Source organism: Periplaneta americana, chromosome 5 (genome assembly GCF_040183065.1).
Source record: "Periplaneta americana isolate PAMFEO1 chromosome 5, P.americana_PAMFEO1_priV1, whole genome shotgun sequence".
In the NCBI taxonomy this organism is placed as follows: domain Eukaryota; kingdom Metazoa; phylum Arthropoda; class Insecta; order Blattodea; family Blattidae; genus Periplaneta; species Periplaneta americana.
This window is the reverse complement of record NC_091121.1, coordinates 108,135,352-108,153,309: the sequence shown is the minus strand read 5'-3', so window position 1 is coordinate 108,153,309 and position 17,958 is coordinate 108,135,352. Positions and strand designations below refer to the sequence as shown.

The window sequence follows — 17,958 nt, the reverse complement described above, 5'->3', positions numbered from 1 at the left end:
CAACGACCTGTGGAAAGAAAAACGTTCCGGTGAATTTCAATGTTGTGAAGGCCATAACTCGGAAATGAAGCATTTCCGGACACATGTTGTAATGAACTATTTTGATTGTCTACATGTGGGAAATATATACCTGAAATTATGCCCCGTATTTTTGAAACACCCTGTATATTGTGATACTTCTAAAGACAGTCCAAAGTCTTAAGAAAACACGTGTTCTCATTTCAGTTTAATATTTCTTCCCTCTCAAAACTTAAAACAGAATACCCAAAACCTTAAAACTGCTTTGTTGGTATCAGGAATGTTGAAAAAAAAAAATTATTTTCTCGACAACCTCAGTCGGTCTTTGCAGCAACACAGTATTTCTCTCTATGTGTTGTATTGTATAATGAGAAAGTGAAAATATTAAGTTACATAATAAAAATTGTTATTAAGTTTGGTTTAAGTGATTTAATGAGCCTATAAAATACACTTTTGTAAGAAGTACGTTTAATGAATTATACACAAAGTTAAAAAGTGTTACCTTAATAGTATTTTTTACCACATTAAGTGGAGCAATGTATTTAATTTTATGATAGTATTAAGATCATCATAAAATGATTTTAAAATTATTTCAACTTGTTCCAACAAATTTATAGGCAAATATTTTTTGGGCATTAACTTTCTTCATATTTTACCCTACTATAAAAGAAAATACAAGTTGAGCAGTTCATTAACATCTGCACAGGTGAACAGCTGTACAATTATGTATGTAAGATTTCTTTAAAATAAGTATTTACTGCTGTATTATGTTATTTGTATGGACTTGGAATGAAATAAATGGATTTGCACATTTCACCCGGTTAATAAAATGTCGTATGATTACAGACATCGACATCATCGTAGTCGTCGAGGATCTGATAATGAAAGTGAGTTATCAAAGTGTTCAGGAAAATCACATGGTCATCGACGGCATCGGCATCGATCCCATGGAAACAAACGCGACTCAGGTTCTGAACAGGAACAACATCATCGGCATCGACATAAGGGATCGAGTAGACACAGGTAAACTAACAAAGTAGCTTTTCGTAGAGGAAGAAGACATGACCAGAACTAATTGTGAAAATACCTCAACAATTTATTGATTGGTAACCGGTAGTTGTTGCAATCACGATATTTTTATATTTATCGTAATAACTTATTTTATTTTAATAAATTGCTTATTTTCCAGTCAGCCATTTTATCATTATGAATAGCATACGTACTTCCTACCCAAGCAATCCGTGGTTCGATTATGGGACTGCATGGTTGTCCCTTGTCATGAGCTATACTATATTGTCTCTGCAGTGGTCAGCGCCATGCTAACCACATAATTAGGGAAGCCAAGTGTTTTTCCAAGATTATACCTTCCCCTACACCCCATTGGCTTGTAAGTTGGTATCAAAGGAGGGAGATGAAACAAGACAAAAAAAATCTTATTTGTCAGTGAGGGATATAGATACACTAGGAAAGAATACGGTAGGATTAGTAACCTTGACTTAAACTCAGAAGTATGTAAATGGGTGAGTGAAAGGGTTAATGAATCTATTAATTAATTTGTTGTGATCCTACCATAAGGCATCGAGAATATGAGCGGGTGAAGATTAAATGGAATTATTGAAAAATAGTTCTTTCATCATGATGAGACGATTGAAAAGTATTGGGTTGATAGAATATAAATTTTTTTAGGGTAACATGGTAGTAAAAACAGAGCAAGATAAAGGTTAACTTTCTCTATCGAGGATCAACAACCTGGTGCTCCTGCAGGTTGTCAACCACTAAAGTGGGGTGAGAGTAATTTCTCCTGCGATTGATGACCACAGAAAAGGATACAAGGTATATCACTATGGTCGTGGACAAGTCATTATATAAATAGGAATTGAAATTGGAAAGATGAGATAAATTTCTTTAAAGAACTTTAAACCAATTCAACACACCTTTTGACAATCTACTGTATCCATTCCCTGTACATATCTGAAACAGTATTATGAATCGACATGCTTCCATTCTTTTTCAGAGATCCATCGGAGTGTGAGTAATAACTCTAACCAAGATCTAGGAATGTGATAATGAAAAATCTGGGTATAGAATACACCATTACAACGACTTCGTATAAGTAGGCTGTAGATTATTGTGCTTGTGTCTAGATTAAAAGGGAAATTCACAAATAAGTAACACTAGAATATCTGTTGCTTTCAGGCATGGTAGTCATTACGAATTAGTGGATTCTGAAGCTCAATGGAAGGAAGTTCAGCGGAAACAGGCTGAAGGCGGGACAGGTATTCATCAAGCAACTGTAGTGACCAACAGACGTTCTGGCTACATGAACAGTGGCATGGAGACTGAATCGGAACTTTCATATCACCATAAACGAAAACAAAAAAAACACAGGTTGGTTATTCTTCAGCCAATGATGACACGAGTTAGGTAGTGGTATTTGTTCATTTCAATATGAATTGGTAGTAATGTAACAGAAGATTTGAGTTTTATTAACCTCATGAATAAAAACCCCTATTATTAATGATTGTCTGGATTTGGTACTCTTGTCTATTGAAGTAGGAATGTACCGGTTAACTAAACAAATCACTAAATCTAAAGAGGAATATTAAAGAATATGTAAATATTTTCATAAATTACTTGACATAAATTAATGTTACCAGTAAGTTACAGTAGCTATTCAAGGGATGGATCAAGTATATAGTTAGGCAGTGCTCTGGTATACCGTATATAGGCCTATAATTCACATGGTACCAGTTACCGTATTTATTAAAATAAGAGTCTTACTATGGTTAGGAGAATATAGCTACTTGTATGTATACCGATATACAATTCGGGGGCTTAGTGTGAAACTAACGTAACTACAAAAATTGACATTGTTAGGTCTTTACATAAATGATAATAATTTCTTCTTCTAATAATTGGTCACCAAAATCGAAACATAGTTCCGAACAGACTTGTAGGCCTACCGTATATAATACAATTCGTAATTACAAAACATGATGATATAGTAGTTCATTTGAAATAAGCATAATGGCTGTTAATAATTTTGTTGTGAATAAAACATCGATTGTAGTTACGTTAGTTTTGCATTAACCTTCCATCAGTCACTACATTATAATGGAAGGAATCAGTCGCATTGTATCATATTGATACATTTCACTTTGGCCTAAATATAGGTAATGGCTATAGAATTTGTGGTATAACAGGGTGATTCATGAGGATTTACCGTCCTTTACGGAGCTTATGTCTGAAGACATTTTGAGCAAAAAAATGTCATATAAACATAGTTCCTATTCTCAATATTTTCAGATTTACACTAATTTAAAGTTGTTTGTAAAATACGTTTTTTTCTCTAATTTGAAGGTAAAAGAATAATACAAATAGAGAATAAATCATTCAGAAGTATCATTTCTTTAATTGACAAGCATTATGAAGCTAAAAATGTGCTGTGAACTCCTTAGTTGCTTCGTACAGACATCTTTTTCTATTTTTAAATAGAAAATTACATTATTCTTATGCACTTATCACAACAGTTATTATAAATCACACCATTTCCACCGACTTAATTATTTGCAGTTTAATTTTGCATCCTAATTTATAGTCTTGGAGAGTTTACAACACATTTTAAAAATGTCGCTGTCCACTTTGAGTACACTCGGCTACACTCTTGTGAACGGCACTCGTCGCGCTACGTAACTGCATACGACTATCTTTGATTTCCGTAGCGCTCGCGCTGGCTGTTGACTGCATGCTGACCAAGATCACGCGTTCACAGCAATGTGTTCCAATAACGAAATATAACTCTGTAAATATTGAGAATAGGACCCATGTTTATATGACATTGTTTGCTCATATTGTCTTCGGAAATAAGCTTCGTAAAGGATGGCAAATCCTCGTGAATCACCCTGTATATTGACATTTATTCTTATTATACACTTTAATATGTTTATTTTCACTTGGTAATAAATATATTTATTAATTTGTGTATTATCATTTATTTCATATCTGAAAAGTTCACGTCAAAATACATGAACATGAGTGACAACATCGGTCGCAATGTGTCAAAATGACACATGGACTCTGAGAAAGTGTGTCATATACCTACATGTTTTAGTGATTGCAATGTTCTTTTTATCATTGATTTGTATTTCAAAATATAAGTACAACTGTAAATAGATTGCATAATAAGATATTGACCACATAATTTTCATTACTGGTACTAATTTTATTCTAAAATTTAAGACAAATATTCAGATATAATAAAAGGAATACAAAGTACTAAATAAAGAATAAACACAAAAGTAAAGTGTAGCCTACTCAGAGAAACATGAAATAGCCTATGTCAGTTTTATGCTGTCCATTACATTATTAGTCATCACTCAAGCAGTCTTCTTTTTCTTGAAGTCGAGAATAACATTCTGTACAGACTGCGGCCGTATGATCGCCACAGATACATCATTTACCATTCTTGCAAATGGTCTTAGTTAGCCCTGTCTTCCGAGATGTGTAACACAGGACGCAGCGACGCCATTTTGCAGATGAAGTGGAATTTTTTCTCTCGCAGCTGGTCCGGCTTCCTCATCGAGTTACTGTTCACATCAGGTTCTTCATCAATTTCACTCAGCTCAGAATCAGAATTACCCATCCTTTCTTCTCCTGGCTCATCTTCATTTTGAAAATCTTCCTTTAATGCGGGATTTTCGTCCTCTACATTGTTATCATGGATTAAATTTAGGACAACTTTTAAATCGCCTGAATCTTCTAAATTATACACTTGCCTCTGGTTCAGTTACACTGTAAGACGCAATGTATCAATCTGATACAAGACGCTTGCAGTCTCACACAGCAGTTGAGCGACACTGACTTGTAGTAAGTATGAAGATAGGAAGGTATTGTAACGGTAAAGCCACAACAATGGAAATTAAAAAATTAGCGGTAGAAAAAAAGTACACTTGTATCAATCTGATACACATGCGACTGATGGAAGGTTAAGCCCTCAATTTGTATAAATGTGATAAGTAGAGCCCGGATTTATATGCATTCAAACTAATTTAACATAATTATGGAAACATGGTTTTCTTCGATTACTGTACCATGATAGTAGTGGTTACTTAATGCATATTTGTTAGTGCATATGATTACATATTTTAAGATTTATTTACATTGCAGGCAGTGGCGGCTGAAGCCACTTTGTCTGAGCAGTGCCATTACATTCAAATTAGAAACGAAAAGTAACAATAATGTGTCGTTTTATATCGTGAATATTTTATACTAACAATAATAATAACAATAATAGTTATTATTATTATTATTATTATTATTATTATTGTTATTATTATTATTATTTCTCTATAATAATAATAATAATAATAATAATAATAATAATAATAATAATAATAATAATAATAATAATAATAATAATAATATACCTAATAATGCAATAATATAACAAATTCAAGGAACTTTGAAGTTTTCTAAACTGTTCTATACTTGAATTCTATTTTCGTGTCATTTTCAGCAAAGATTACTTTCTGACTAAAATTGGGGATCTTGCTACCAGATGTAAACTAAATCCATCACACCTATCTTAGACTAATGCCAGTTACAACCAAAAGCACATAAGGAAAACAGAAGAAAGAATTTTTAATACCATATCAACAAATTCGTTTGTTTTTTTGCATTTTATTTCCATATTTATGTTCAAATCTAAAGTTAAGTTAGTCTTTCCATATGTATTTACTTTCTGTTTATCTTCATATGATGTAGAAAGTGGATTTTATAATGGAGTATTTATTTTAATTCATAATTTGTTTCTCATCAACACAGCACAATTATTACATGCATGTATGACACCAGATACCGTACTGTTTTGCTTACACTCTTTTGAATAACGTATTTGACGGCAAGAAAGTTAGCCCTAGCATGGAACAAATATTCCTTATTTATTGCTGCCATCTCGAAGCGAGTTATCAACTGAATGGCAAAGTTAAGACCTTTCCTCCTTCCCTTTGCACCCCCTTGAAGCTCCATCGAATGGGTTACAAAACACTTCTGTGCATGCCCTTACAGAGTTGGTTGGCAGCTGGCTCAAATGACAAAGATTATAATATATACAGCTATATATACAGCAGTGCAGGAGAGGGCAAACGGGTTTTTTGTCTCTAACACAGCACGGTAATTCAAATCGATTTTCTTTTTTAATCATATGGAAAACCCGTGTTTTTATAAAATTTGTGAACTTATAGCGATCTGAATGTACAGTTGAAAATAAAATATAATTACAATTTATTTCGACAGTGCCATGGCACGAGGGCACTACCCCTAAAGCCGCCACGATTGCATGCATATTTTCTTATCTCATTGTCAGTATAAGAAATGCATATTCTGATGTATATTTTCTTTTGTAATAATGGCATATTCAGCCTTCTCTGAAGCTTAATGAATAAAGAATGATTACGTCCTGTGGAAACACGGCATTATGCTTAGTTCATTTGTTTTAGTACCACGTGAATCAATCTATCTGATCCTAGATGTTGATACAGCGTCGTAAAATAACCCAATAAAAAAAAAATCTATCTGAAACTTTGATACTTTGACTCCTCTAACACACAGAATTGCAAATGTTTCTGAAAAACTTCAGTCATTGTTTGCAAAACATTCTGGATAGCATTCTGTTTGTAAAATGGCGAAATTGTTATGTGGCGAAGCAGCAGAATTGGAAGAGGAGTTGACACAAGAAGAAAATAATATGGAGTTTATCCCATACAACTTTGACTTCTTGTAAAGTGGAAAGGTCAATGTATAAAAATCTGTTTTCTGATAGGCATAAGAGCTTCTCCATGGAAAACATGACGATGACATTCATCATTTTCTGTAATTATCAGCTTTAATATAAATGAAAGGTAGAAATGTTATACTTTAATAGTGAAACTTTGTTTACCGGTAACTGTTTTTATTGCAATGTACAGTTTTTTCACAACTTTAAGCAAATTGTGCATGCAATGAGGTTTCAAAAACTTGCTATCATTTTACTCCATCTAAAAGTAAAAACATTTACGAGGTTTTATATTTTTAAAATTTATATTGCATATTTTAAGATTTTATAGAGCATATTTCCATGCATACTTGAAACTTTAAAAGCATTTAAATCCGGGCTCTAGTGATAAGTTTCTCGATACATGTCATCTCATGTTACTCTCTTGCTAAACGCACTGAAATATAATATCTTTTAATTCAACATCATTTATAGGTAGAAATTAAAGTTGTGTACTTTGACTTTTTTGTTACCATACCGTATCTTCTTTTTTCAGATCGAGGTCACGTTCTCCATCCGAAAACAAACAACGGTTACCAGATGAACTCAAAAAACATTTAGAATTCGACCTAATTGATACTGAAGGCATGAGTGAAGCTCAACTCAGGGAGATTCCTTACAAAGTAGTTGAAACCAATGCAAAGGCCATGCGTGTGAAGCTGAGCCCCAACAGCAAGCAGAGACAACGTTCTCCAAGGAGAACCAAAAGGTAAATCAGCTTGATGTGTCGTACTTCTAAAGTGTGGCCTACTCCAACAGCTATTATAGAGGCTTCCCATAATGGTAACATGAATCCAAACCAGGATTTAAGCTACAGTCGCATTTGTCGCATTTTGCTACTCGACTTCTAAAAATGCAACAAACTTTCAATGTAAATGTGCAAAACTGCGACAACCACATTGGATTTCAGAAACGAAGATGGGAATGGAGAAAATGAAATCAGAGATGTGTTTCAACTAATTTGAATTTAAATGAAATGCAAATGGCATGAGCAATATTCAAAAAATTATTCAGCAATAGATGTTCAGGAATCGATTTCAAAGAGTTGGTACAATTCATGTAAGTTAAGTGAACAATTTCTTCTAATTGATTTATATAATTCCATCGCATACTGTAAATTGTGAGCGAGGATATAGTTGCATGAATCTTGTAAAAACTGGAATTAGAAACATCCTTTCAGTAAAAAGAGTTAGCATTGCTAACAATAAATCTTGAAAGGCCTACTAGTAAAGAATTTCAATGTTTAGAGTGTCCATAAAATAACGTATTTTAATGTGATGTAAATTCAGCAGTAATTGATTCTAAACATACCTACGTCTAATGATTTACTTACATAAGTATATCTAGAGTGTGATAAGATGAATTGAAAGTAATAAAACTCCAAAAAACAAATTTCGTAACTTTTTTGTTTGTGCATACTTTATTATTTTATCTTTCTGCACAAGTATTTATAATATTGCCCAAGCATTTCGCAATTTGCACAAATATAATTAATTTGTGCATTTTTGCGACAATTATTTATTTTCTAGCTTAAACCCTGATTCAAACTCCAGCAAGTCCAAGTGAAATTATTTGTGTTGGATAAAATTAGTGTAGGTTATGTCTTATTGGATCTCTCCCATTCCCCTTACTGTAATTTCATCATTTTTCTATTAATAATCATCAGGGACCGGAAGTTTAGGCATTATGAATCATTAAAATAGGCAGGAAAAAAGGCATCATAAATAGCTAAAATAGGCAGGCATAAAGGCATTATAAATAGCTAAATACGCAATAAAAGGCAATTACAAAAACCTTGCACTAGACCTACAACCTTGCACTAGACCTACAACCTTGCACTTTCCACAAAGGGATTTCGGCAGCAAGAAAAGCTTTACATAAGTTGAATACAAATTGAGATTTTCGACTCATGTTGCAATTACTGTTGGAAGCAAAGAAATCTTCTTCCCAATAGCCTTGGAAAGTGCATTTTTGTGTTTGGTTGTACAGATATGTTGTGATATGAAATATTTAGCTAGCTACAACAATGTCGCAATGAAAACTGAAAGAAAAATAACCGTTAAAAATAACGTTAGACCCGCATTCATTGTTGCCTTGTCAAATAAACACAAGTGATAATTAAAACGCTTACTGTTATACATTTTTGCATGGCAGCACTCATTGTTGCAAAAAGAATATGAACTGACTAAAATATAATAATATACATTCGGTGAAGTCACTTTCATTGTAGCAGTTATAGAAATAAATTAAAATATACTGTAGGCAATTTTTAATAATAATTTAATAAATAATAGATAAATAATCAAATAAAGGCAAAAAAAAAACATCCATTTTGTAAATTAGGCATTTATATTTAAAAAGGCAGAAAAGGGCAACATAAAACTGTGACGTTTCAATCACAAAGATATAATTCGTACAAATTTACTTTTAAAATAAAGATAAATTTAACACATTTAAAAAGGCATTCTGTCAAAGTTCCGGTCTCTGATAATCATTATAATTATCATCCGTGATTGAATGAAAATCCATCTCCATGTCATGCTCCGTAAACTACATCTGAGACAGCAAATTGATCTACAGTTATGATGAATGACCTAAAAGTGGGAACACACGAGTACAACAATGTTCGCACTAATGTAACTGCCATCATGAAATAAATGGTGCCATCAAGAAGACGTATTCCTTTTTATTCTAGACCCAAATTCTACGCATTTCTTAACAATTTACTTTTTTTTTTTTATCTTTGTAACCAATTCATGGGCATATACCGTTACAATTAGTGGGTGAAGGTTTAACAGGAAGAAAGTCTTCATAATTGTGCATTCAGACAATATACCTGGACATTCCCAATACAAGCAAGACTTGATTATGTCATTACTTAAGTACAGAATGAAACTTATACTTGTACTTGACAAAATATATCAATATAGGAAGAACTTAAGATTACATGTGGGAAGAATGAAGAGGGATAGACTACCAAATTTAATTTCAAAATATCAACAGAGAAATGGAGTCAAGGTCGTCGTCCACTTAGAAGAATTCTAGATGAGACCAGAGCAGGCCACTGGGCCTAAATCCTTGATTTCTTTGATGATGATGATGATGATGATGATCAGGGAACGGATTTATATGGACTAAAAATATATGAAATATGTAAATATATATGTAGTTATTTTTACCAAAATATGGAATTAAATATGGATTTTTACCAAAATATGGAATTAAATATGGACTTAAAATTATAAAAAAATGACTATGTACGTTAAATATTGGTACATTTTAATCAAACTAAACAAAAAATATAATGGACGTACCTTATCTTCCAATGTAGTTTCAACAAAACACAATTTTTATTGTCTGTTACCATAACAATAGGTTACAAACATTTCTTTCAAGTGCTGAAAAGTGAATCTTCTTCTATTGTCTCTGAGGATAGATTTATACCGACTAAAAGAGCGTTCGACGTCACAAGAAGTAACTGGTACATAATTCAATTTCACAATGTCTGCTGGGGATAAGTCCAAGTTAATCTTCACTGTTGATTCACCACTCATCACAGCAACAACCTTTTGTAGTTCTTCATATCCAGGGTTTTTTGAAAGTACAGTGTCCACCTTAGCTCTTACTGCATCTGCAACTTTACCTCTACCACGATTCAGTTGTTCCACAGTACTATTTATAATTTCAAAACTTTCAGATAGTGAAAGGTGCCTATTTTGGAGACTTTTGAGCGTTTTTATGATGCATGAAAATGTATGCTGAATGTGAGCTAAGTCATTCTTCACACTTATGTCACAGGTAACTGTTTTCGCAGTATCAATTGAGACTGCATCTTCAGAGTCCAATGCAAGGAGAACATTGTTAATAGAGTCTATATGTTCGGCATAATATTCAACTGCTTCTAGCCATGTACCCCATCTAGTTAAAATTGGCTTTGGTGGCAATGGAATTTCAGGGTACATTTCTTTCAACACGTTAACTCTACTGGGAGCTTTGAGAAATACTTTTTTCACTGATGAAATCAACAAATCTACTTTAGGGAAATTGTCTCTGACCACTTCTGCCACACGATGAAATGCATGCGCCACACAAGTAAAATGAGTCAATTTAGGATATACAACAGATAATGCTTGTCCAGCTTTGACCATATAAGGGGCAGCATCGCTAATAAAGAATAACACATTATCGTACATAATACCCTTTGGCCACAGGATACCCATAGCTTCGTTGAACAGTTTAACTATAGTTTTGTTATTGCACTTTTCTAGAACATCACAATGTAAAAGAATTCGTTCAGAATATTGTTCACTTAACAAACCGATAACTACATTACCAACAAGTCTACCTTCTTTGTCGGGAGTCTCATCAATGGAAACCCAAATTGAACTATCTTTAATTTCATCTCTTATCTTCTGTATTGTCTCATCGTAGATGGATGGAGCATACGTCTTCCTAAGTGTTGACTCATCCGGGATTGTATGTTGAGTATATTTTTCAAGGAATTCCCTGAAGACCTTATTCTTTAGTTTGTAGAGAGGAATATCAGCAGAGATGAGAGAACGGCACAGGTCGATGTTAAACTCAGATCTTACATTCGATGTTGTTGGTTGTGTTAAAAACAATTGTCTCTGCTTGGAATTTAGTTGTTTGTTGGCCTGATGTTTACTAGTTGTAATGTGTTGTTGCACCAGGAACTTTTGTGTAGATGATACTGCACACTGACACAAATTACAAAATAATATTTTATTGTCAGTTGATAAACCATCTTCTTTAAATTCTGAAATGTAACTTGTTAGTTTTGATTTTAAATTGACTGAATGACGTACTTTTGGCATATTTACCGTCTTTATAGTATGATTTACAAAACTGAACCTATGTGTACTCTGACTGGCATTTAACTGTTGAGCTGCACAACTGAAGTCTGTTAAAAATTTTAAATTAAATTAATACAGTTTTGTAACTTACTTTCCCATTGTTGATAGGACTGCTAATTTTCAAATAACTCTGATGTTAAAGGGATTACTGAACATGTGTTTAAATCTCTATTGTTGAAATGTATTTTTAAAAGTTAATGGAATTTTGTTTTGTTTTATTGTTAAACCTAATATAATATGGACTGTTTTATATGAAATATGGAAAATATATGGAAATTAACGAAAATATGTACTAAACTCTAAAATATGGAAAAATATGGAAAATAAAAGTAGGATTTTTCAACCCTACACATTGTGAAACATAAAGATAATGCAAAATATAAATTATATTAGCTTTATAAGTAAATATGTATTTACATATAAATCCTTTCCCTGATGATGATGATGACTTAAAAAAATGCACAATAACTCATTTGCTTGTAGAGAAAATCTGCACGTCTCTCCTTGCTGCTTGCGAACAACATGGGAAACAAAATAAAACATTTACTTTTTTCACACCAGCACAACCACTTAAACTTTTCATATGTCTGGATTAAAATTTCTATTAAAAAACATTCTTTTCGTTTTAACACATTGTGAAATTTCAAGGTACGGACTTGGTCTGCTTAATCTCACATTTTTATTTCAAAGGTATGCTGAAAACACTTGTTCTAACAAACACTGTACTCTTTATTAACTAAATACGAAAGCCAGTCTTGCACAACACAATAGTTAGCAATAATTAAATACGGTATCAGTACAGACAGGTGCTAGAAACGAACCTCACACTACAGCAGTCACAATCTTAAAGAATCGGAGCCAGAAAGAAAGTACTTGAAGTAAGACAGAAGATGCTCACACCACCAAGATAGAGTGGAGGAAAACCTATTTTTTTCACCAGAACAAAAATGAGCGAGGGTGTTGTTTTCTGTCTCACTCACCATCACCACTCTCAGTCCAATCTGGCTGATAGTAGCTCTGTCCAATATGTTGGGAACTTAGAATTTCAACTCTTAAGCTGTGGTAGAAAAACCCCTTTACAAATCTTCACCCCAGGAAGGGCCCTAAAATTGACTCTGTCCCCATAAGAAGCACGGTAAGTCAACGATAAGGCTCCTGCTAATGATTCACAGGATTCTCTGAAGCAAACTAATCATGTTCCTATGATCTAGTAGACAGAAATCAATAAATTACTTCAAGTCTTATTTTAAACAGTTTATGGCTTCAAAAATTTTTGGTTGTAACACAAACTTGTAACAATCTTACGAAGTCACTCTGGTCTATATTGCATATGTTGTGCGACCGTCAACTTAAGTCGGATGACTTGCTGAAAGGATAATTACTGCATTCGACTCCCACTCACACTTATCAGGATTTCTGACACCACCATTATACTTATAATGGAAAAGAAACGATTTTACTGAAAGAGCTGGGAGCTTTCAGGATATTATGGGAAAACTACATGGTTACTGAACTTAGATTCTAGACTGAATTAGTTGTGAATGGAACTATACTTGATTTATTAAATATATACAAATATCCATAACAAGTTACTTACATGGTATATCTCTTGCCTCTGCTGACGCCATTACAACTTGGTCCTCATTCCATGCCCGACCATGTCACTATCCGACTGTATCACTGTCTGCCGCCAATCTTCTCACCATCACTTTTTATGTTCTCTTATCGGTTTCCCTGACAGGGTACCACCCACGCTATCCAACAGGTGAGATGGGCTTTAAACCCCTTTCGATTATACATGCTTAAAGATGTCGTCTTAATCAAACATCTGTTACAATTCGATTCAGTGCAATACAGTGATAAGTCGCTTTAATGAGACTACGCATAAAAAAAAGAGTTCGAACAATGCGTGATTTAATTTAACTAATTAAAATGCATGCTTTCTTCCACTGGACCAGTGCGATTAGTACAGCAGTGATTCGTGGTGTAAGAATACTTTTATCGTAGCCAGTGATTTACCGCACACACGACAAATCTCTTTAATGCTGGCTAAGCATCTATCTACTTCACAAGCTGGGGTTTCATTGGGTGTCTGCTTAAAACCATATATTTCGCTGACACTGTTCCTGGACAGTTTCAAATTTAACAACCCACAGGAAATTATGCTACAGGGCGTTCTTAAGCCCTGGGATATAACACATACATTAAATAAGTTCACCAGATTTTTTTCACAATTTTCGGTGACAGATTTCGACATATGAAAAAACTACTTTCAACATTTCTGTTAGTTTACCATTCATTTAGCTATATTGTTTTTACATATTTAAAGGATTGAAAGTCATACTATTTCCACGCTAAAATATTCATTCTACTTAACTATTACTAGCATTTTTCAGAAGAGTCAATTTTTTAATCAGGTCTTTAATGGATCCCCAAATTTGCAGAAAATTCCTGACAAGTCAACATGAAGTTGGTTGAGATAGGAAGCATGGCTCGAACAGTTTTTAAATTCATTCTGGATTTTTGAGATGTCAACATCACGCTTATTAAGAAATAAGCTCTCTCCACTGAAACATTACTTTCAGGAAGACACAGAGATAGTTCAATCATCTTCTGGAGTTGTGTAAAGGAAATCATTTTCTCAAGGAAAAATTAAAAATTTTCACTCCATTTTGAACAAAAAGTAGCATTTTCTTCATTCCACTTTCATCATGATTATTACACCACAGACAAGTAGGATTATCAGAAAGGTGAAATCGGTGTAGGTACAATTGTGTGACAATGATGCACATCAAGTAATTCACAGTGTCATTGGAGAACAACAACAATTGTGTAACAATGTGACCTGTTCTGGCTCTTGTTAAAAATGTTTGAACATGTCTGGGCAAGTTTTTGTACATTTCCAGGTTATTTGGTTTCTTTTGTACTGACTGTAAAATTTTTCCTTTGTCAGAAGAGAACCAAACGTTGATCCATAAGTTTATAAAATGAGACTTTACTGAAGCAAAAGCACTGGATAGAAATATCACTTGAAGAGGTCTTGGTTGCAAATATGTTGCCTGTTTTGCAATATTATCGACTTTCACGTTTCCAGGCATGCCACAATGACTAGGTATCCATTGAAATTTTATTTCCTTTTGGAGTTTTTTTAGTTTACTTGGTTGCAGAAGACCGAGCTCTGCAGTATATATTGACTACACCCCAACTCTGGCTACTAGCAACAGTCATCTATAATGAACACTGATCAAAATACCCCTCATTTCTCATGAAAAACAAAAACTGAATAGACTACAGTGGACTATAGTGGGTTTTATGTTGTCAGCAAACAGTTGGATACATTAAGAAGATTGATTGATTCATTCATTCATTCCACTTTGCTACTTTCTCTGAAGTTACATATTTCTTCAATGAAGAAATTTCATCAAATAAATTATCTTCATTCAGGTTAATGTGTACATTTGAAGAAATATAATGGAGTGTCTCTTCAAATTATTCTCTTTCTGGAAGAGATCTCGGCGATATAAATTCCATACATATCTTATCTTGTGAATGAATACCCCAGACACTGATATATTCAACTGCATTTCTATAAAACTATAATAACTAACACTGAAAATCAGAGGACATCTGGTGACAAATTATTTATTATTAAATCCGGGGACATTGCAGGGAGGAATTTTGTTCAGGGACTGTTCCCGGAAAACGGAGACATCAGTAACCCTACATTAAAAGGCAAGAGTCGTGATAGAAATATGTCAAAAAATTCTTGGTGACGAAGACCTAAGTTCCACACGTTTCCAGCAATAAACAAATTGGAGCGGACATTTGAGAACGTTTTGATGTACGTTTGGGTAAAAGAAGGATCCATCCTGGTTAAATATTCCTAGATGAAATTCACATATTGTAGTCAATCCGTTATTTCGAAGAATTTTTAATTTCTTATTGTTCTGTTTGTCAGCTGCTCCACTCAGGAAGAGAGGTGCCCACCTCCCAGCAGTGGAGACAGCCCGCCTCCCCCTTACTCACCGCCACAGGTACCTCCTACAGGGCCTGAGGTACCTGGAACTCCCAAGTCGAGTTCCATGGCTAACCTTGGCGACTCCGACCAGCAGCTTCCCAGCCCCGGTCCTGATAACAACAGTGCACTCGCTGATGTCAACAAAAATTCGGGCTCCAGCTCGGCCAGTCACAGTCCTGCTGGTTCTTTAAGGATCAGGAACAACAATAACAACAATAATCACCTGCCAAGGTATGAGGATGAAGCCTCTCCATCCCCCCCTCCACCACCTGGTTTCTTTATATGATAATTAGAAAACTATGTATACTGTAAAGTTAAATATAAATACATCCAAATGTAGTGCATAATTAATAGTATTGATTGTAAAGTGCTAAAAGTTACTTTCTCGTCAATCATTTAATGTAAACGAACAATACATAAACATAAGTGTTTATTGCAGAAAATATGATTGCAGCAGACAGAAAGTTATTACCGTACTTAATTAACATTATAGGAAGACTAAGTTTCTTATTTTTTAAGTTAAAAGATTTCATATTTATTAGTACCATAATTTTTAATGTAGCTACTTCTGGAACAATATTTAGGAAAAAATTGCTTATTCAATAAGCTGTTCATGTTCAGTGTTTTCGAAATGATAAGTTCCACAATTTGAAGTTCTCAATGTAACATTTCTAGATTCTAAAGAAATTTAGAAGTAGTGGTTTAAATTCTTTACAGTCTCTTTTATCGACAAATGAAAAAATAAATAACTTGTCTTTTTACAATTATATTTCATAAAAAATTTGTAAAATGTTGTTATCAGTTACCTGTTGTTGAAGACATGAGGCTGATTTACAAATTACTGAAATTATCATATAATAAAAATCATGTATAAACATTTATAAAATTACACAAATGTGAAGTTCTGAGCCACATTTTGCGAATGTCACAGTGATAAATACTGAACATTTCCGTTCTCTTGTCACCTTTAAGATTGCAATAACTTTCGTTCTTCTGGGACATTATAAAAATGTCAATAGTTTCTTCTGGGTATGGTACATGTATACAAAGTGTGTGGTAATGGATGTCACATTTGACATAGGCCTGGCCTACTAACACAGAATGTTAAAGAGAGAAAAAAAAATTAAGTTTTTCACTCTGGCTCGTCGTCTGCTCTCAACATTTCTTGATGGAAAAACAATTAGACAACAAAAAGGATCTTATCTTTAACTTCAAATTATATATTTACAATAATGAAGATGTTTAAACATGCTCTAAATGAGAAAAGAAGCAATGCTGGATTATTCAGAACAGATGTAGCTTAGACTTTACTCATTGCTGTTGAAGTATGCAAAGAAAAACTCGCAACTTTTCGAAGACTGGAACTACCTTCGTTTCAAGATCAATAACATGGTACTCATTGGCAGGCCCATATTTACGCATCGGGTCAAATAGGCCTAAGCACAGGGCAGCAAATACATAGGGATGGCAAGGTTTTCAGAAAAGAAAGTACCGGTAAATCAAGCTGAAAATAAATTTTCGAAATTTTTGACACTAGTTGGACAGGAATGTTACACTATAATCCATGTTCTTCCCAGCTAGGATATCTGAAGCACATTTCGAATTTAAAATACAAATTTTCGGAATAAGAATGAGTGTTTTGACTTATTAGAGATAAAACATACATAATAGGTCAAAATAGGCTTTGTTGACAAAATAGGCATTTTTAGGTGCTATTAAAATACCAATTTTAGACATAGTTTTATGTGACACATGTACTTACAAGTTTTTATGAATTTATCTTTTAAGGATTAAAATAGGTTTTTACCTAAAATCCGAAGTGTAACAATAACTCAAATTTTTTTTGATAGCTAAGCCTCAAAAGTGTCTTAAGTGTACTGACTCTCTCATTCGGCCTTGTAGGTATGAATATGAACAAAATCTATTGAACATTACATTGTAGATGTTATTATTATTATTATTATTATTGCATACAAGCAGACAGATGATGTGCCAGAAAAGTCACTTCTCTAGAATTAGAAGTGCTAAAAACATGTACCCGTAGTTATATTTGCACCTTAATCTTCAACTCTGCCCTTTAAAGCAGCATATTACATCATACCTATAAAGCCGAATTAGAGAGTCAATACACTAACGATTGCCAATGCTAGAAATTAATACTAATTGTATGAAAAGCTTTTTTATAATATTTTTTCAACATTTAATCTCGTATTTAACTTCTTATTGTGAGAATTTTT

General features: G+C 33.5%; 1 protein-coding gene across 5 annotated transcripts in view; it reads left to right on the top strand.

Moving 5' to 3' along the window:
- The window catches only part of LOC138700074 (band 4.1-like protein 4), a 1,160,862-nt gene that overhangs the window by 1,119,054 nt on the left and 23,850 nt on the right, over positions 1 to 17,958 (top strand). For all 5 annotated transcript variants that reach the window (XM_069826390.1, XM_069826389.1, XM_069826387.1 and 2 more), the window contains exons 15-18: positions 865 to 1,041; positions 2,215 to 2,406; positions 7,326 to 7,538; positions 15,662 to 15,952. In XM_069826390.1, the coding sequence (XP_069682491.1) occupies positions 865 to 1,041; positions 2,215 to 2,406; positions 7,326 to 7,538; positions 15,662 to 15,952 (873 nt within the window). The remainder of the gene's footprint in view (positions 1 to 864; positions 1,042 to 2,214; positions 2,407 to 7,325; positions 7,539 to 15,661; positions 15,953 to 17,958) is intronic.